Below are 19122 nucleotides of genomic sequence, written 5' to 3' on the forward strand. Positions count from 1 at the left end.
AGGTCAAATATTTAATTCAACCTTTTAAATCGGGCTCTATTGTTCCACATCTCTACCATGATAGGGAGCTAGTCATCTTTCTCACATCACAATATAAAAACCTTTTTCAAATGAATGTCCCATACTTAATATTTATCGTTCCTATTTGTATCTAACTTGATATGATTTGTAACTTGATATGAAAAGGATTAAAATTCCCAGTAAAGCTTCAGAATTAATAAGAAGTACAGAGCAAAGAAAAAAGCCAAACATATATATTAATATATTATCATTTATTTTTTTGCATGGCTTATTATTGGAAAATAGCAAAGAAAAAGCTCATCGGTCCATTGAAGTGCATGGGCCTCCCTTTTTACACAACAAACGCTAAATGCAAGGCACATTATTCCATAAAAAAATAATCAACAGGTACAGATTTTTAAAAACATCAACAGAGAATGAAAATGGACAGCAGCATATACAATATAGTGCAGATTATTATCAATATACTCAAAGATATAAGTGCAATTTGTGATGGTAAGCCACTTAGTGCAGAAGTTTGAGCTTGTACCAGCTGAATGTGTGTAAATCTTTATATCGTTTTTGGCAGAAAAAGTACAGGATTATTGTACCTGGTAAGTGAAAGCACAAAGCAGACGTTTTTGGTTTTATATCTAGGCGGTGGGCTGAGTGGTGACTTCCTCCAGCAGTGGTCTGTAGAGTTCTGGCTCACCAATCTTCTATTTAAAGAAAAGGGAAAATAAATATCACAATATTATCAAAATGTGCTTTAACTCTTAAAATGGCACTAAAACATACTGGAATACATACAGTCTTTTTGTTTTAAATGTATTATTGTATTTTTAAAATCTTCTCTACCACGACGGCGAGATTGACAGATTTTTCCAAGTCACTTATATTTATCCCGATAATGGAAATTCACAACGATCGATTATTATTAAATCTGGTCAGTTTAACAGGAAGACGTGATTTTGCAGACTCTTACCTCCTTCTCTCCTTTCTCACGCCTCCTCAGAGACTTGATGCCCAGGACGAAAGAGCTGATGACGAGGCAGAGCTCCAGGACCGACAGGACGATCAGCACAATATTAATGCCTCCCAAAATCACCTTAAACACAAGAAGAAAAAGAAACATTAATTCTTACTTGTGTGTGAAATTATGTGGAAATTCTAAAAAAAAAAAAATCCCTCTAATTACAAAAATAACACGCGTTACAGTATTTTACGGCCCGTCAGATTCTGTGACTTGATTAGGAACTTCCTCTGTTTTTAAATCACACTATGAAACTTTATTTCAATTGATGTAACCAAACAGAGCTATAGGATTTATATGTGCTCAAAAAAAAAAACGTTAAAGTCGAGAGTTTCCACCTTCCGTACTGTGACACATTTACGTTTATTTGTTTAATAATCATGAGATGATAACTAAGTAATATCTGTAAAAATCAATGACCTCTGTGTGTATTTTGACTGCTGAGATGACGTTTTCGTACACTTACCTCAACCAGGTTTCTGCCCTCAAAGCATTTCTCTTTCATGAACTGCTTCCCTGGAGGCGGCGGGACGGTTGTACCGTAATAGTTATAATCATCATCGTAGTCGTTACACATCCACCACATAAATATGTCAGCCATGTTGATGCTGTAGACAACGATGGCCGCGATGGCAAAACCCACTCCTGCAAAATTCAGGATTACATTGAGGAACACCTGAAACACAAAAAACAAACAATACACACGATAAACCCTCATGGAACTTCTACCAGCCATCGGCTATCTCGTTTATTTGTCTTAAATAATAAAGAAATAAATAAAAGAGGAAGCAAAATGACAATGAAACAAAGCTGAAACACTAACCAGACATGGACTGGGGTACTTCTCAGAGACGATGCCAACGATGCCAAACAACACGAACTAGAGGGGAAAAACAAAAACAAAAAAAATAAATCTTTAAACTTTAGAAGATATGAGAACTTCATGTTACAGTATGCACTTCAATCTTTGGGATCGGCTCAGATTTTCCTAACGGTGTTTATGGATTTCATGTAATTTGACATTTCAAAGAGAACTCTGTGAATTCAGACGTAAGAGGAAAAACTGCTGGAAACCAAGTGGATCTCCTTGGAATCGACTGAACAGACCCAAATTAAGTTGTATTTGTCTTCACTCTGACTTTGGGAGGAAAACTCTGACACAAGAGAACCAACGCAAACATTGTCTTGCTCACCAGTCCTCCCATCCAAAAGGGAAACCCGCTCTCATCCATTTGCCACCAAGATCCACTGTGACTGCCGAGGAGGATCACTGCCAGGCCCATGTTGAGCAGCCCCACCATAATGTGCAGCGTCTGTGGAGAGGAAGCGCAGCGTGAACAACCAAATCATCAGTACAGCACAAATGCAGGGTTTCAGTTCTGCTTTACCTACGAAATATCTCTGATTACCACAATAACGTTGTATTCAGTTGAATTATTCCACCAAAACAACAACATTAACTCAAGAAAAAGTACTAAATTAAAAAAACAAACATTCAACGTGGCACATCAAAGCTTTAAAGCTGAAGTCCAGAGAGGAATTTAAAACAAACTTGTGGTTGTAACTCACCCCCAGTATCGACTGAGACGGTTTCTGGACCTTCAGGTGCTGAGACATCGAGCAGCAGACGGGGCTGTAGCAGAGGCTTTTCAAGATTTGGCACATTGGAGGACAAACACTTTCGGGGTCAGAGGTCAAAGTGAACACAGTGATTCCCTCGGATTTGGTCAGGGTCACGGACATCCTGCCTGCTCCTGTAACACTGAGAGAGACAAGAGAGTACAGGATAGGGTCGGGACGATTTCTGGTTTCACCGGTTCGGTTCGGTGTATCGGGCAAAGGTTGGTATAACCGGTTCGGTCCGGTCTTTGACTCAGTATCAGACCGGCTTGAAAATGTTTAATCCGGCCCAAGCCTAGCACAGGAACATCTAAAATGTACTGTATCGGGCATTACAGTAATAAGAAGCATCTGCCAGCATCGTGGAGGCCAAGTGTGTTTATTTGCAGCGTAAATATGACATGATGTATTTTAATGTTAATACACAGGCATCTTGAGTGGAGGAGATGTCATCAAATAACTAGTTTTTAACTTCGCTAACTGTTCAGGTAGTAGTAACTTGAGGGCGTATCTCAACCAGCCGGAAACACATGACGTAGTAGTCCGGGACCAGCGTATTGTTCCGGTTCCGTCGCTGAGATACTCGGTATACTCATACCGGGGGTAAAATAGTGAACTTCTTCGTGAATTTACCAGGAGGGGAAACAGTTAATGTCAGGTGGCGTGTGAAGTAGCAGAAACACGACTATCAGGAGACGTTTTCTATGTCGCCCTCCTTCCTCAGCGGACTGAAAAAATGCTGCTCGCTCAGCAGCGCTGTGTTCAGTGCTGCCACCAAGTGGCCAGAAGCTATATCCACATTTAACAGAGCGTTGACACGCATTCTTGACATCTAAACAAGTTTGATGTAAAACAATAATGTACTTAAAACAGCTCGTATTTTTTTAATGTCACAGACGTTTAATAGGATCCTCATACAAGTACTGGAGTAATACAACTCCCCGCCACAAACGGCAGCACCGAGCCCCGCAGTCGGTGAGAAGACGTTACGCGCCATCTTGGATTTTTACAGCGTTTTCAATACAAATATCACGCACTGTCCGATGAAGTCGTGTTTTTTATCGTTTAACACGCGCCTGACATACACGGTTTCTACGTTGATACGTTACCAAGAAGTTTTACTATCCTCCAGTAATATTTAAATTTACACAATCACCCATTAACACGCTCGACGAGCACCCGGATGTCTTAAATGTACGAGTGGGCTAATAAACAGGACCAGGACTGTGGTTATTTACAAACTGAATACAAACTCCACTTACCCGTTTGTGTCGGAGTAAGAAGAAACACTTTAGACGGTTGTTCTCCACCTGAACGAGTCCGGCTGTCCGCTTGTTCCGCAGTTATTGTTGTTTGCTGAACGATCATCCTGTTACCAGAAGTACCTCCTCCGCAGACGGTAACCATAAACACGCTTAACCCTTCCACGACCGTTCCGCTGCACATACACATAAACCTACTCTACGCTGTTATTATACAACCTAAAAGTTGCTTAATTAAATATTTCTTAAAAAAAAAAAGTTCCTCTCCCAGAATGGTCACGTGCTATAGGAACTAATGGAAAATAATCACTTTTTATTTAAATTTAATTGGTTTCTATTATACATAATGGAATCTTCTCCACTGATTTGACATTAAACTTTACGAAACGTTTTAATTGTTATTCTGACTTCAAATTGTGTATGAAATGTGTTAATTGTAAGTCAAACACACAACAAAATATATATGCATATCACTTCAAGTCACTTATATATATATATATATATAATAAAATGTTTTCTTATTATCATTCTTATTATTATGAGGTTTAGTTAGCAGGTGGTTCTGTTTCGACTTCTTTACTCAAGTAAAAGTGAAAAAATGAAATGTCTGAAATCTGCTGAACACAATAAAGGTAAACATGCTGACCACCTACAAAGGTCAAATATTTAATTCAACCTTTTAAATCGGGCTCTATTTTTCCACATCTCTACCATGATAGGGAGCTAGTCATCTTTCTCACATCACAATATAAAAACCTTTTTCAAATGAATGTCCCATACTTAATATTTATCGTTCCTATTTGTACACACAACTTGATATGAAAAGGATTAAAATTCCCAGCAAAGCTTCAGAATTAATAAGAAGTACAGAGCAAAGAAAAAAGCCAAACATATATATTAATATATTATCATTTATTTTTTTGCATGGCTTATTATTGGAAAATAGCAAAGAAAAAGCTCATCGGTCCATTGAAGTGCATGGGCCTCCCTTTTTACAAGACAAACGCTAAATGCAAGGCACATTATTCCATAAAAAAATAATCAACAGGTACAGATTTTTAAAAACATCAACAGAGAATGAAAATGGACAGCAGCATATACAATATAGTGCAGATTATTATCAATATACTCAAAGATATAAGTGCAATTTGTGATGGTAACCCACTTAGTGCAGAAGTTTGAGCTTGTACCAGCTGAATGTGTGTAAATCTTTATATCGTTTTTGGCAGAAAAAGTACAGGATTATTGTACCTGGTAAGTGAAAGCACAAAGCAGACGTTTTTGGTTTTATATCTAGGCGGTGGGCTGAGTGGTGACTTCCTCCAGCAGTGGTCTGTAGAGTTCTGGCTCACCAATCTTCTATTTAAAGAAAAGGGAAAATAAATATCACAATATTATCAAAATGTGCTTTAACTCTTAAAATGGCACTAAAACATACTGGAATACATACAGTCTTTTTGTTTTAAATGTATTATTGTATTTTTAAAATCTTCTCTACCACGACGGCGAGATTGACAGATTTTTCCAAGTCACTTATATTTATCCCGATAATGGAAATTCACAACGATCGATTATTATTAAATCTGGTCAGTTTAACAGGAAGACGTGATTTTGCAGACTCTTACCTCCTTCTCTCCTTTCTCACGCCTCCTCAGAGACTTGATGCCCAGGACGAAAGAGCTGATGACGAGGCAGAGCTCCAGGACCGACAGGACGATCAGCACAATATTAATGCCTCCCAAAATCACCTTAAACACAAGAAGAAAAAGAAACATTAATTCTTACTTGTGTGTGAAATTATGTGGAAATTCTAAAAAAAAAAAAATCCCTCTAATTACAAAAATAACACGCGTTACAGTATTTTACGGCCCGTCAGATTCTGTGACTTGATTAGGAACTTCCTCTGTTTTTAAATCACACTATGAAACTTTATTTCAATTGATGTAACCAAACAGAGCTATAGGATTTATATGTGCTCAAAAAAAAAAACGTTAAAGTCGAGAGTTTCCACCTTCCGTACTGTGACACATTTACGTTTATTTGTTTAATAATCATGAGATGATAACTAAGTAATATCTGTAAAAATCAAAGTCCTCTGTGTGTATTTTGACTGCTGAGATGACGTTTTCGTACACTTACCACAACCAGGTTTCTGCCCTCAAAGCATTTCTCTTTCATGAACTGCTTCCCTGGAGGCGGCGGGACGGTTGTACCGTAATAGTTATAATCATCATCGTAGTCGTTACACATCCACCACATAAATATGTCAGCCATGTTGATGCTGTAGACAACGATGGCCGCGATGGCAAAACCCACTCCTGCAAAATTCAGGATTACATTGAGGAACACCTGAAACACAAAAAACAAACAATACACACGATAAACCCTCATGGAACTTCTACCAGCCATCGGCTATCTCGTTTATTTGTCTTAAATAATAAAGAAATAAATAAAAGAGGAAGCAAAATGACAATGAAACAAAGCTGAAACACTAACCAGACATGGACTGGGGTACTTCTCAGAGACGATGCCAACGATGCCAAACAACACGAACTAGAGGGGAAAAAGACAAACAAAAAAAATAAATCTTTAAACTTTAGAAGATATGAGAACTTCATGTTACAGTATGCACTTCAATCTTTGGGATCGGCTCAGATTTTCCTAACGGTGTTTATGGATTTCATGTAATTTGACATTTCAAAGAGAACTCTCTGAATTCAGACGTAAGAGGAAAAACTGCTGGAAACCAAGTGGATCTCCTTGGAATCGACTGAACAGACCCAAATTAAGTTGTATTTGTCTTCACTCTGACTTTGGGAGGAAAACTCTGACACAAGAGAACCAACGCAAACATTGTCTTGCTCACCAGTCCTCCCATCCAAAAGGGAAACCCGCTCTCATCCATTTGCCACCAAGATCCACTGTGACTGCCGAGGAGGATCACTGCCAGGCCCATGTTGAGCAGCCCCACCATAATGTGCAGCGTCTGTGGAGAGGAAGCGCAGCGTGAACAACCAAATCATCAGTACAGCACAAATGCAGGGTTTCAGTTCTGCTTTACCTACGAAATATCTCTGATTACCACAATAACGTTGTATTCAGTTGAATTATTCCACCAAAACAACAACATTAACTCAAGAAAAAGTACTAAATTAAAAAAACAAACATTCAACGTGGCACATCAAAGCTTTAAAGCTGAAGTCCAGAGAGGAATTTAAAACAAACTTGTGGTTGTAACTCACCCCCAGTATCGACTGAGACGGTTTCTGGACCTTCAGGTGCTGAGACATCGAGCAGCAGACGGGGCTGTAGCAGAGGCTTTTCAAGATTTGGCACATTGGAGGACAAACACTTTCGGGGTCAGAGGTCAAAGTGAACACAGTGATTCCCTCGGATTTGGTCAGGGTCACGGACATCCTGCCTGCTCCTGTAACACTGAGAGAGACAAGAGAGTACAGGATAGGGTCGGGACGATTTCTGGTTTCACCGGTTCGGTTCGGTGTATCGGGCAAAGGTTGGTATAACCGGTTCGGTCCGGTCTTTGACTCAGTATCAGACCGGCTTGAAAATGTTTAATCCGGCCCAAGCCTAGCACAGGAACATCTAAAATGTACTGTATCGGGCATTACAGTAATAAGAAGCATCTGCCAGCATCGTGGAGGCCAAGTGTGTTTATTTGCAGCGTAAATATGACATGATGTATTTTAATGTTAATACACAGGCATCTTGAGTGGAGGAGATGTCATCAAATAACTAGTTTTTAACTTCGCTAACTGTTCAGGTAGTAGTAACTTGAGGGCGTATCTCAACCAGCCGGAAACACATGACGTAGTAGTCCGGGACCAGCGTATTGTTCCGGTTCCGTCGCTGAGATACTCGGTATACTCATACCGGGGGTAAAATAGTGAACTTCTTCGTGAATTTACCAGGAGGGGAAACAGTTAATGTCAGGTGGCGTGTGAAGTAGCAGAAACACGACTATCAGGAGACGTTTTCTATGTCGCCCTCCTTCCTCAGCGGACTGAAAAAATGCTGCTCGCTCAGCAGCGCTGTGTTCAGTGCTGCCACCAAGTGGCCAGAAGCTATATCCACATTTAACAGAGCGTTGACACGCATTCTTGACATCTAAACAAGTTTGATGTAAAACAATAATGTACTTAAAACAGCTCGTATTTTTTTAATGTCACAGACGTTTAATAGGATCCTCATACAAGTACTGGAGTAATACAACTCCCCGCCACAAACGGCAGCACCGAGTCCTGCAGTCGGTGAGAAGACGTTACGCGCCATCTTGGATTTTTACAGCGTTTTCAATACAAATATCACGCACTGTCCGATGAAGTCGTCTTTTTTTATCGATTAACACGCGCCTGACATACACGGTTTCTGCGTTGATACGTTACCAAGAAGTTTTACTATCCTCCAGTAATATTTAAATTTACACAATCACCCATTAACACGCTCGACGAGCACCCGGATGTCTTAAATGTACGAGTGAGCTAATAAACAGGACCAGGACTGTGGTTATTTACAAACTGAATACAAACTCCACTTACCCGTTTGTGTCGGAGTAAGAAGAAACACTTTAGACGGTTGTTCTCCACCTGAACGAGTCCGGCTGTCCGCTTGTTCCGCAGTTATTGTTGTTTGCTGAACGATCATCCTGTTACCAGAAGTACCTCCTCCGCAGACGGTAACCATAAACACGCTTAACCCTTCCACGACCGTTCCGCTGCACATACACATAAACCTACTCTACGCTGTTATTATACAACCTAAAAGTTGCTTAATTAAATATTTCTTAAAAAAAAAAAGTTCCTCTCCCAGAATGGTCACGTGCTATAGGAACTAATGGAAAATAATCACTTTTTATTTAAATTTAATTGGTTTCTATTATACATAATGGAATCTTCTCCACTGATTTGACATTAAACTTTATGAAACGTTTTAATTGTTATTCTGACTTCAAATTGTGTATGAAATGTGTTAATTGTAAGTCAAACACACAACAAAATATATATGCATATCACTTCAAGTCACTTATATATATATATGCGTATATATATATAATAAAATGTTTTCTTATTATCATTCTTATTATTATGAGGTTTAGTTAGCAGGTGGTTCTGTTTCGACTTCTTTACTCAAGTAAAAGTGAAAAAAATGAAATGTCTGAAATCTGCTGAACACAATAAAGGTAAACATGCTGACCACCTACAAAGGGCAAATATTTAATTCAACCTTTTAAATCGGGCTCTATTGTTCCACATCTCTACCATGATAGGGAGCTAGTCATCTTTCTCACATCACAATATAAAAACCTTTTTCAAATTAATGTCCCATACTTAATATTTATCGTTCCTATTTGTATCTAACTTGATATGATTTGTAACTTGATATGAAAAGGATTAAAATTCCCAGTAAAGCTTCAGAATTAATAAGAAGTACAGAGCAAAGAAAAAAGCCAAACATATATATTAATATATTATCATTTATTTTTTTGCATGGCTTATTATTGGAAAATAGCAAAGAAAAAGCTCATCGGTCCATTGAAGTGCATGGGCCTCCCTTTTTACACAACAAACGCTAAATGTAAGGCACATTATTCCATAAAAAAATAATCAACAGGTACAGATTTTTAAAAACATCAACAGAGAATGAAAATGGACAGCAGCATATACAATATAGTGCAGATTATTATCAATATACTCAAAGATATAAGTGCAATTTGTGATGATAACCCACGTAGTGCAGAAGTTTGAGCTTGTACCAGCTGAATGTGAGTAAATCTTTATATCGTTATTGGCAGAAAAAGTACAGGATTATTGTACCTGGTAAGTGAAAGCACAAAGCAGACGTTTTTGGTTTTATATCTAGGCGGTGGGCTGAGTGGTGACTTCCTCCAGCAGTGGTCTGTAGAGTTCTGGCTCACCAATCTTCTATTTAAAGAAAAGGGAAAATAAATATCACAATATTATCAAAATGTGCTTTAACTCTTAAAATGGCACTAAAACATACTGGAATACATGCAGTCTTTTTTGTTTTAAATGTATTATTGTATTTTTAAAATCTTCTCTACCACGACGGTAGAGGCACAAGTCACTTATATTTATCCCGATAATGGAAATTCACCACGATCGATTATTATTAAATCTGGTCCCGTTCCTGTTCAGTTTAACAGGAAGACGTGATTTTGCAGACTCTTACCTCCTTCTCTCCTTTCTCACGCCTCCTCAGAGACTTGATGCCCAGGACGAAAGAGCTGATGACGAGGCAGAGCTCCAGGACCGACAGGACGATCAGCACAACATGAATGCTTCTCAAAATCATCTTAAACACAAGAAGAAAAAAAACATTAATTCTTACTTGACTTTAGTTTGTGTTTCCAAATGACTTTTATTTTGGTTTCATGAAGGAAAAAAACGAAATGGAGACCTCGACTCAAAATCATGACTCACCATGTGGAAATTCTAAAAAAAAATCCCTCTAATTACAAAATAACACGCGTTACAGTATTTTACGGCCCGTCAGATTCTGTGACTTGATTAGGAATTGCCTCTGTTTTTAAATCACACTATGCAGCAAACTTTATTTCAATTGATGTAACCAAACAGAGCTATAGGATTTATATGTGCTCAAAAAAAACAACTTTAAAGTCGAGAGTTTCCACCTTCCGTACTGTGACACATTTACGTTTATTTGTTTAATAATCATGAGATGATAACTAAGTAATATCTGTAAAAATCAATGAAAGTCCTCTGTGTGTATTTTGACTGCTGAGATGACGTTTTCGTACACTTACCTCAATCAGGTTTCTGCCCTCAAAGAATTCTCCTTCATGAACTGCTTCCCTGGAGGCGGCGGGACAGTTGTACCGTATCTGTGGCGTGAACCGTAATAGTTATAATCATCACTGTAATCTCTACACATCCACCACACATATATGTGAGTCATGTTGATGCTGTAGAGAACGATGGCCGCGATGGCAAAACCCACTCCTGCAAAATTCAGGATTACATTGAGGAACAACTGAAACACAAAAAACAAACAATACACACGATAAACCCTCATGGAACTTCTACCAGCCATCGGCTATCTCGTTTATTTGTCTTAAATAATAAAGAAAGAAATAAAAGAGGAAGCAAAATGACAATGAAACAAAGCTGAAACACTAACCAGTAGAGGTGTAACGATTGATTCGATTAATCAATGAATCGATTGCAGTCCTATAGAGTCTACTAAATCGATCTGCTAAAATAAATAATTAGAATGAATCGTTTTAGCTTCACCAATAATCGGTATAAATGCATTTAATCGGATGAATCGTGATTCTTACTTATGATTAATGTTTTAATACATTTAAGACACTCTCTCCCCTGCCAGCATGTAGTCTACTGAAAATGTTCAAAATAACTGAGCAATGTTTAATTACAATTTTGTATTCAGCATAAAATATTATGCAGGACTACTTTTTTCTAGAATAAATATGTTATTTTTCACCTTTCAGAAGAATACAGATAGTCTCACTTGCATTATTGCATGTTTATTTCATGGATATAGAATTTCGGTTACAAGTTACTGAATCGAATCGAATAGTTACAAAAAAAATCGTCCTTGAATCGAATCGCCAACTACTGTATCGTTAATAAAATCAAATCGCTGTGAAGCCAAAGATTCACACCCCTACTAACCAGACATGGACTGGGGTACTTCTCAGAGACGATGCCAACGATGCCAAACAACAAGAACTAGAGGGGAAAAAGACAAAAAAAATAAATCTTTAAACTTTAGAAGATATGAGAACTCCATGTTACAGTATGCACTTCAATCTTTGGGATTGGCTCGGATTTTCCTAACGGTGTTTATGGATTTCATGTAGTTTGACATTTCAAAGAGAACTCTGTGAATTCAGACGTAAGAGGAAAAACTGCTGGAAACCAAGTGGATCTCCTTGGAATCGACTGAACAGACCCAAATTAAGTTGTATTTGTCTTCACTCTGACTTTGGGAGGAAAACTCTGACACAAGAGAACCAACGCAAACATCGCCTTGCTCACCAGTCCTCCCATCCAAAAGGGAAACCCGGTGTCATCCATTAGCCACCAAAATCCAAAGTGAGTGCCGAGGAGGATCGCTGCCAGGCCCATGTTGAGCAGCCCCACCATAATATGCAGCGTCTTTGGAGAGGAAGCGCAGCGTGAACAACCAAATCACCAGTACAGCACAAATGCAGGGTTTCAGTTCTGCTTTACCTACGAAATATCTCTGATTACCACAATAACGTTGTATTCAGTTGAATTATTCCACCAAAACAACAACATTAACTCAAGAAAAAGTACTAAATTAAAAAAACAAACATTTAACGTGGCACATCAAAGCTTTAAAGCTGAAGTCCAGAGAGGAATTTAAAACAAACTTGTGGTTGTAACTCACCCCCAGTATCGACTGAGACGGTTTCTGGACCTTCAGGTGCTGAGACACCGAGCAGCAGACGGGGCTGTAGCAGAGGCTTTTCAAGATTTGGCACATTGGAGGACAAACACTTTCGGGGTCAGAGGTCAAAGTGAACACAGTGATTCCCTCGGATTTGGTCATGGACACGGACATCCTGCCTGCTCCTGTAACACTGAGAGAGACAAGAGAGTACAGGATAGGGTCGGGACGATTTCTGGTTTCACCGGTTCGGTTCGGTGTACGGGGCAAAGGTTAGTATAACCGGTTCGGTCCGGTCTTTGACTCAGTATCAGACCGGCTTGAAAATGTTTAATCCGGCCCAAGCCTAGCACAGGAACATCTAAAATGTACTGTATCGGGCATTACAGTAATAAGAAGCATCTGCCAGCATCGTGGAGGCCAAGTGTGTTTATTTGCAGCGTAAATATGACATGATGTATTTTAATGTTAATACACAGGCATCTTGAGTGGAGGAGATGTCATCAAATAACTAGTTTTTAACTTCGCTAACTGTTCAGGTAGTAGTAACTTGAGGGCGTATCTCAACCAGCCGGAAACACATGACGTAGTAGTCCGGGACCAGCGTATTGTTCCGGTTCCGTCGCTGAGATACTCGGTATACTCATACCGGGGGTAAAATAGTGAACTTCTTCGTGAATTTACCAGGAGGGGAAACAGTTAATGTCAGGTGGCGTGTGAAGTAGCAGAAACACGACTATCAGGAGACGTTTTCTATGTCGCCCTCCTTCCTCAGCGGACTGAAAAAATGCTGCTCGCTCAGCAGCGCTGTGTTCAGTGCTGCCACCAAGTGGCCAGAAGCTATATCCACATTTAACAGAGCGTTGACACGCATTCTTGACATCTAAACAAGTTTGATGTAAAACAATAATGTACTTAAAACAGCTCGTATTTTTTTAATGTCACAGACGTTTAATAGGATCCTCATACAAGTACTGGAGTAATACAACTCCCCGCCACAAACGGCAGCACCGAGTCCTGCAGTCGGTGAGAAGACGTTACGCGCCATCTTGGATTTTTACAGCGTTTTCAATACAAATATCACGCACTGTCCGATGAAGTCGTCTTTTTTTATCGATTAACACGCGCCTGACATACACGGTTTCTGCGTTGATACGTTACCAAGAAGTTTTACTATCCTCCAGTAATATTTAAATTTACACAATCACCCATTAACACGCTCGACGAGCACCCGGATGTCTTAAATGTACGAGTGAGCTAATAAACAGGACCAGGACTGTGGTTATTTACAAACTGAATACAAACTCCACTTACCCGTTTGTGTCGGAGTAAGAAGAAACACTTTAGACGGTTGTTCTCCACCTGAACGAGTCCGGCTGTCCGCTTGTTCCGCAGTTATTGTTGTTTGCTGAACGATCATCCTGTTACCAGAAGTACCTCCTCCGCAGACGGTAACCATAAACACGCTTAACCCTTCCACGACCGTTCCGCTGCACATACACATAAACCTACTCTACGCTGTTATTATACAACCTAAAAGTTGCTTAATTAAATATTTCTTAAAAAAAAAAAGTTCCTCTCCCAGAATGGTCACGTGCTATAGGAACTAATGGAAAATAATCACTTTTTATTTAAATTTAATTGGTTTCTATTATACATAATGGAATCTTCTCCACTGATTTGACATTAAACTTTATGAAACGTTTTAATTGTTATTCTGACTTCAAATTGTGTATGAAATGTGTTAATTGTAAGTCAAACACACAACAAAATATATATGCATATCACTTCAAGTCACTTATATATATATATGCGTATATATATATAATAAAATGTTTTCTTATTATCATTCTTATTATTATGAGGTTTAGTTAGCAGGTGGTTCTGTTTCGACTTCTTTACTCAAGTAAAAGTGAAAAAAATGAAATGTCTGAAATCTGCTGAACACAATAAAGGTAAACATGCTGACCACCTACAAAGGGCAAATATTTAATTCAACCTTTTAAATCGGGCTCTATTGTTCCACATCTCTACCATGATAGGGAGCTAGTCATCTTTCTCACATCACAATATAAAAACCTTTTTCAAATTAATGTCCCATACTTAATATTTATCGTTCCTATTTGTATCTAACTTGATATGATTTGTAACTTGATATGAAAAGGATTAAAATTCCCAGTAAAGCTTCAGAATTAATAAGAAGTACAGAGCAAAGAAAAAAGCCAAACATATATATTAATATATTATCATTTATTTTTTTGCATGGCTTATTATTGGAAAATAGCAAAGAAAAAGCTCATCGGTCCATTGAAGTGCATGGGCCTCCCTTTTTACACAACAAACGCTAAATGTAAGGCACATTATTCCATAAAAAAATAATCAACAGGTACAGATTTTTAAAAACATCAACAGAGAATGAAAATGGACAGCAGCATATACAATATAGTGCAGATTATTATCAATATACTCAAAGATATAAGTGCAATTTGTGATGATAACCCACGTAGTGCAGAAGTTTGAGCTTGTACCAGCTGAATGTGAGTAAATCTTTATATCGTTATTGGCAGAAAAAGTACAGGATTATTGTACCTGGTAAGTGAAAGCACAAAGCAGACGTTTTTGGTTTTATATCTAGGCGGTGGGCTGAGTGGTGACTTCCTCCAGCAGTGGTCTGTAGAGTTCTGGCTCACCAATCTTCTATTTAAAGAAAAGGGAAAATAAATATCACAATATTATCAAAATGTGCTTTAACTCTTAAAATGGCACTAAAACATACTGGAATACATGCAGTCTTTTTTGTTTTAAATGTATTATTGTATTTTTAAAATCTTCTCTACCACGACGGTAGAGGCACAAGTCACTTATATTTATCCCGATAATGGAAATTCACCACGATCGATTATTATTAAATCTGGTCCCGTTCCTGTTCAGTTTAACAGGAAGACGTGATTTTGCAGACTCTTACCTCCTTCTCTCCTTTCTCACGCCTCCTCAGAGACTTGATGCCCAGGACGAAAGAGCTGATGACGAGGCAGAGCTCCAGGACCGACAGGACGATCAGCACAACATGAATGCTTCTCAAAATCATCTTAAACACAAGAAGAAAAAAAACATTAATTCTTACTTGACTTTAGTTTGTGTTTCCAAATGACTTTTATTTTGGTTTCATGAAGGAAAAAAACGAAATGGAGACCTCGACTCAAAATCATGACTCACCATGTGGAAATTCTAAAAAAAAATCCCTCTAATTACAAAATAACACGCGTTACAGTATTTTACGGCCCGTCAGATTCTGTGACTTGATTAGGAATTGCCTCTGTTTTTAAATCACACTATGCAGCAAACTTTATTTCAATTGATGTAACCAAACAGAGCTATAGGATTTATATGTGCTCAAAAAAAACAACTTTAAAGTCGAGAGTTTCCACCTTCCGTACTGTGACACATTTACGTTTATTTGTTTAATAATCATGAGATGATAACTAAGTAATATCTGTAAAAATCAATGAAAGTCCTCTGTGTGTATTTTGACTGCTGAGATGACGTTTTCGTACACTTACCTCAATCAGGTTTCTGCCCTCAAAGAATTCTCCTTCATGAACTGCTTCCCTGGAGGCGGCGGGACAGTTGTACCGTATCTGTGGCGTGAACCGTAATAGTTATAATCATCACTGTAATCTCTACACATCCACCACACATATATGTGAGTCATGTTGATGCTGTAGAGAACGATGGCCGCGATGGCAAAACCCACTCCTGCAAAATTCAGGATTACATTGAGGAACAACTGAAACACAAAAAACAAACAATACACACGATAAACCCTCATGGAACTTCTACCAGCCATCGGCTATCTCGTTTATTTGTCTTAAATAATAAAGAAAGAAATAAAAGAGGAAGCAAAATGACAATGAAACAAAGCTGAAACACTAACCAGTAGAGGTGTAACGATTGATTCGATTAATCAATGAATCGATTGCAGTCCTATAGAGTCTACTAAATCGATCTGCTAAAATAAATAATTAGAATGAATCGTTTTAGCTTCACCAATAATCGGTATAAATGCATTTAATCGGATGAATCGTGATTCTTACTTATGATTAATGTTTTAATACATTTAAGACACTCTCTCCCCTGCCAGCATGTAGTCTACTGAAAATGTTCAAAATAACTGAGCAATGTTTAATTACAATTTTGTATTCAGCATAAAATATTATGCAGGACTACTTTTTTCTAGAATAAATATGTTATTTTTCACCTTTCAGAAGAATACAGATAGTCTCACTTGCATTATTGCATGTTTATTTCATGGATATAGAATTTCGGTTACAAGTTACTGAATCGAATCGAATAGTTACAAAAAAAATCGTCCTTGAATCGAATCGCCAACTACTGTATCGTTAATAAAATCAAATCGCTGTGAAGCCAAAGATTCACACCCCTACTAACCAGACATGGACTGGGGTACTTCTCAGAGACGATGCCAACGATGCCAAACAACACGAACTAGAGGGGAAAAACAAAAACAAAAAAAATAAATCTTTAAACTTTAGAAGATATGAGAACTTCATGTTACAGTATGCACTTCAATCTTTGGGATTGGCTCGGATTTTCCTAACGGTGTTTATGGATTTCATGTAGTTTGACATTTCAAAGAGAACTCTGTGAATTCAGACGTAAGAGGAAAAACTGCTGGAAACCAAGTGGATCTCCTTGGAATCGACTGAACAGACCCAAATTAAGTTGTATTTGTCTTCACTCTGACTTTGGGAGGAAAACTCTGACACAAGAGAACCAACGCAAACATCGCCTTGCTCACCAGTCCTCCCATCCAAAAGGGAAACCCGGTGTCATCCATTAGCCACCAAAATCCAAAGTGAGTGCCGAGGAGGATCGCTGCCAGGCCCATGTTGAGCAGCCCCACCATAATATGCAGCGTCTTTGGAGAGGAAGCGCAGCGTGAACAACCAAATCACCAGTACAGCACAAATGCAGGGTTTCAGTTCTGCTTTACCTACGAAATATCTCTGATTACCACAATAACGTTGTATTCAGTTGAATTATTCCACCAAAACAACAACATTAACTCAAGAAAAAGTACTAAATTAAAAAAACAAACATTTAACGTGGCACATCAAAGCTTTAAAGCTGAAGTCCAGAGAGGAATTTAAAACAAACTTGTGGTTGTAACTCACCCCCAGTATCGACTGAGACGGTTTCTGGACCTTCAGGTGCTGAGACACCGAGCAGCAGACGGGGCTGTAGCAGAGGCTTTTCAAGATTTGGCACATTGGAGGACAAACACTTTCGGGGTCAGAGGTCAAAGTGAACACAGTGATTCCCTCGGATTTGGTCATGGACACGGACATCCTGCCTGCTCCTGTAACACTGAGAGAGACAAGAGAGTACAGGATAGGGTCGGGACGATTTCTGGTTTCACCGGTTCGGTTCGGTGTACGGGGCAAAGGTTAGTATAACCGGTTCGGTCCGGTCTTTGACTCAGTATCAGACCGGCTTGAAAATGTTTAAACCGGCCCAAGCCTAGCACAGGAACATTTAAAATGTACTGTATCGGGCATTACAGTAATAAGAAGCATCTGCCAGCATCGTGGAGGCCAAGTGTGTTTATTTGCAGCGTAAATATGACATAATGTATTTTAATGTTAATACACAGGCATCTTGAGTGGAGGAGATGTCATCAAATAACTAGTTTTTAACTTCGCTAACTGTTCAGGTCGTAGTAACTTGAGGGCGTATCTCAACCAGCCGGAAACACATGACGTAGTAGTCCGGGACCAGCGTATTGTTCCGGTTCCGTCGCTGAGATACTCGGTATACTCATACCGGGGGTAAAATAGTGAACTTCTTCGTGAATTTACCAGGAGGGGAAACAGTTAATGTCAGGTGGCGTGTGAAGTAGCAGAAACACGACTATCAGGAGACGTTTTCTATGTCGCCCTCCTTCCTCAGCGGACTGAAAAAATGCTGCTCGCTCAGCAGCGCTGTGTTCAGTGCTGCCACCAAGTGGCCAGAAGCTATATCCACATTTAACAGAGCGTTGACACGCATTCTTGACATCTAAACAAGTTTGATGTAAAACAATAATGTACTTAAAACACCTCGTATTTTTTTAATGTCACAGACGTTTAATAGGATCCTCATACAAGTACTGGAGTAATACAACTCCCCGCCACAAACGGCAGCACCGAGTCCTGCAGTCGGTGAGAAGACGTTACGCGCCATCTTGGATTTTTACAGCGTTTTCAATACAAATATCACGCACTGTCCGATGAAGTCGTGTTTTTTATCGATTAACACGCGCCTGACATACACGGTTTCTGCGTTGATACGTTACCAAGAAGTTTTACTATCCTCCAGTAAGATTTAAATTTACACAATCACCCATTAACACGCTCGACGAGCACCCGAATGTCTTAAATGTACGAGTGAGCTAATAAACAGGACCAGGACTGTGGTTATTTACAAACTGAATACAAACTCCACTTACCCGTTTGTGTCGGAGTAAGAAGAAACACTTTAGACGGTTGTTCTCCACCTGAACGAGTCCGGCTGTCCGCTTGTTCCGCAGTTATTGTTGTTTGCTGAACGATCATCCTGTTACCAGAAGTACCTCCTCCGCAGACGGGAACCATAAACACGCTTAACCCTTCCAATAAACATAAACCTACTCTACGCTGTTATTATACAACCTAAAAGTTGCTTAATTAAATATTTCTTTAAAAAAAAAAGTTCCTCTCCCAGAATGGTCACGTG

General features: G+C 38.9%; 4 protein-coding genes across 7 annotated transcripts; all 4 read right to left on the minus strand.

The window, feature by feature from the left end:
- Positions 1-251: 251 nt before the first annotated feature.
- Positions 252-4040, minus strand: LOC311023934 (uncharacterized protein). Its single transcript, XM_084026058.1, has 7 exons — positions 3916-4040; positions 2603-2795; positions 2227-2346; positions 1857-1913; positions 1500-1709; positions 986-1108; positions 252-719 (listed from the first exon to the last, which is right to left on the minus strand). The coding sequence occupies exons 2-7, from the start codon at positions 2774-2776 to the stop codon at positions 654-656; spliced, it is 750 nt and encodes a 249-aa protein (XP_083882184.1). The 5' UTR covers positions 2777-2795; positions 3916-4040; the 3' UTR covers positions 252-653.
- A 789-nt stretch (positions 4041-4829) lies between these two features.
- Positions 4830-8596, minus strand: LOC311023933 (uncharacterized protein). The gene is made up of 7 exons (XM_084026057.1): positions 8472-8596; positions 7158-7350; positions 6782-6901; positions 6412-6468; positions 6055-6264; positions 5541-5663; positions 4830-5274 (listed from the first exon to the last, which is right to left on the minus strand). Exons 2-7 carry the CDS (start codon positions 7329-7331, stop codon positions 5209-5211), a joined length of 750 nt encoding a protein of 249 aa, XP_083882183.1. The 5' UTR covers positions 7332-7350; positions 8472-8596; the 3' UTR covers positions 4830-5208.
- An 800-nt stretch (positions 8597-9396) lies between these two features.
- LOC311024151 (uncharacterized protein) lies at positions 9397-13798 on the minus strand. 2 transcript variants are annotated; one of them, XM_084026433.1, is made up of 7 exons: positions 13663-13798; positions 12349-12541; positions 11973-12092; positions 11607-11663; positions 10718-10795; positions 10123-10245; positions 9397-9854 (listed from the first exon to the last, which is right to left on the minus strand). In XM_084026433.1, exons 2-7 carry the CDS (start codon positions 12520-12522, stop codon positions 9789-9791), a joined length of 618 nt encoding a protein of 205 aa, XP_083882559.1. In that variant the 5' UTR covers positions 12523-12541; positions 13663-13798; the 3' UTR covers positions 9397-9788. The 2 variants fall into 2 exon arrangements, with proteins under 2 accessions (XP_083882559.1, XP_083882560.1); XM_084026434.1 differs by lacking the exon at positions 9397-9854 and having other exon boundaries at positions 10175-10245; positions 10718-10944.
- Positions 13799-14587: 789 nt separating this feature from the next.
- Positions 14588-18992, minus strand: LOC311024434 (uncharacterized protein). 3 transcript variants are annotated; one of them, XM_084026843.1, is made up of 7 exons: positions 18857-18992; positions 17544-17736; positions 17168-17287; positions 16798-16854; positions 15909-15986; positions 15314-15436; positions 14588-15045 (listed from the first exon to the last, which is right to left on the minus strand). In XM_084026843.1, exons 2-7 carry the CDS (start codon positions 17715-17717, stop codon positions 14980-14982), a joined length of 618 nt encoding a protein of 205 aa, XP_083882969.1. In that variant the 5' UTR covers positions 17718-17736; positions 18857-18992; the 3' UTR covers positions 14588-14979. The 3 variants fall into 3 exon arrangements, with proteins under 3 accessions (XP_083882969.1, XP_083882971.1, XP_083882970.1); XM_084026845.1 differs by lacking the exon at positions 15909-15986; XM_084026844.1 differs by lacking the exon at positions 14588-15045 and having other exon boundaries at positions 15366-15436; positions 15909-16135.
- Positions 18993-19122: the final 130 nt, after the last annotated feature.

The sequence above is a fragment of the Eutrigla gurnardus genome (assembly GCF_963514095.1).
Source record: "Eutrigla gurnardus genome assembly, chromosome: 14".
Classification (NCBI taxonomy): domain Eukaryota; kingdom Metazoa; phylum Chordata; class Actinopteri; order Perciformes; family Triglidae; genus Eutrigla; species Eutrigla gurnardus.

Coding starts and splice junctions, on each gene's coding strand:
- LOC311023934 (XM_084026058.1), bottom strand. CDS start 2,776: ATGTCCGTGACCCTGACCAAATCCGAGGGAATCACTGTGTTCACTTTG. Junction 1,109..1,499: donor AGGGCAGAAACCTGGTTGAG/GTAAGTGTACGA, acceptor CTTGTGTTTAAG/GTGATTTTGGGAGGCATTAA. Junction 720..985: donor GTGAGAAAGGAGAGAAGGAG/GTAAGAGTCTGC, acceptor TTCTTTAAATAG/AAGATTGGTGAGCCAGAACT.
- LOC311023933 (XM_084026057.1), bottom strand. CDS start 7,331: ATGTCCGTGACCCTGACCAAATCCGAGGGAATCACTGTGTTCACTTTG. Junction 6,469..6,781: donor CCTTTTGGATGGGAGGACTG/GTGAGCAAGACA, acceptor TTTCCCCTCTAG/TTCGTGTTGTTTGGCATCGT. Junction 5,664..6,054: donor AGGGCAGAAACCTGGTTGTG/GTAAGTGTACGA, acceptor CTTGTGTTTAAG/GTGATTTTGGGAGGCATTAA.
- LOC311024151 (XM_084026433.1), bottom strand. CDS start 12,522: ATGTCCGTGTCCATGACCAAATCCGAGGGAATCACTGTGTTCACTTTG. Junction 12,093..12,348: donor CGTCTCAGTCGATACTGGGG/GTGAGTTACAAC, acceptor TCCTCTCCAAAG/ACGCTGCATATTATGGTGGG. Junction 10,246..10,717: donor AGGGCAGAAACCTGATTGAG/GTAAGTGTACGA, acceptor CTTGTGTTTAAG/ATGATTTTGAGAAGCATTCA.
- LOC311024434 (XM_084026843.1), bottom strand. CDS start 17,717: ATGTCCGTGTCCATGACCAAATCCGAGGGAATCACTGTGTTCACTTTG. Junction 16,855..17,167: donor CCTTTTGGATGGGAGGACTG/GTGAGCAAGGCG, acceptor TTTCCCCTCTAG/TTCGTGTTGTTTGGCATCGT. Junction 15,987..16,797: donor AGTACCCCAGTCCATGTCTG/GTTAGTAGGGGT, acceptor TTCACGCCACAG/ATACGGTACAACTGTCCCGC.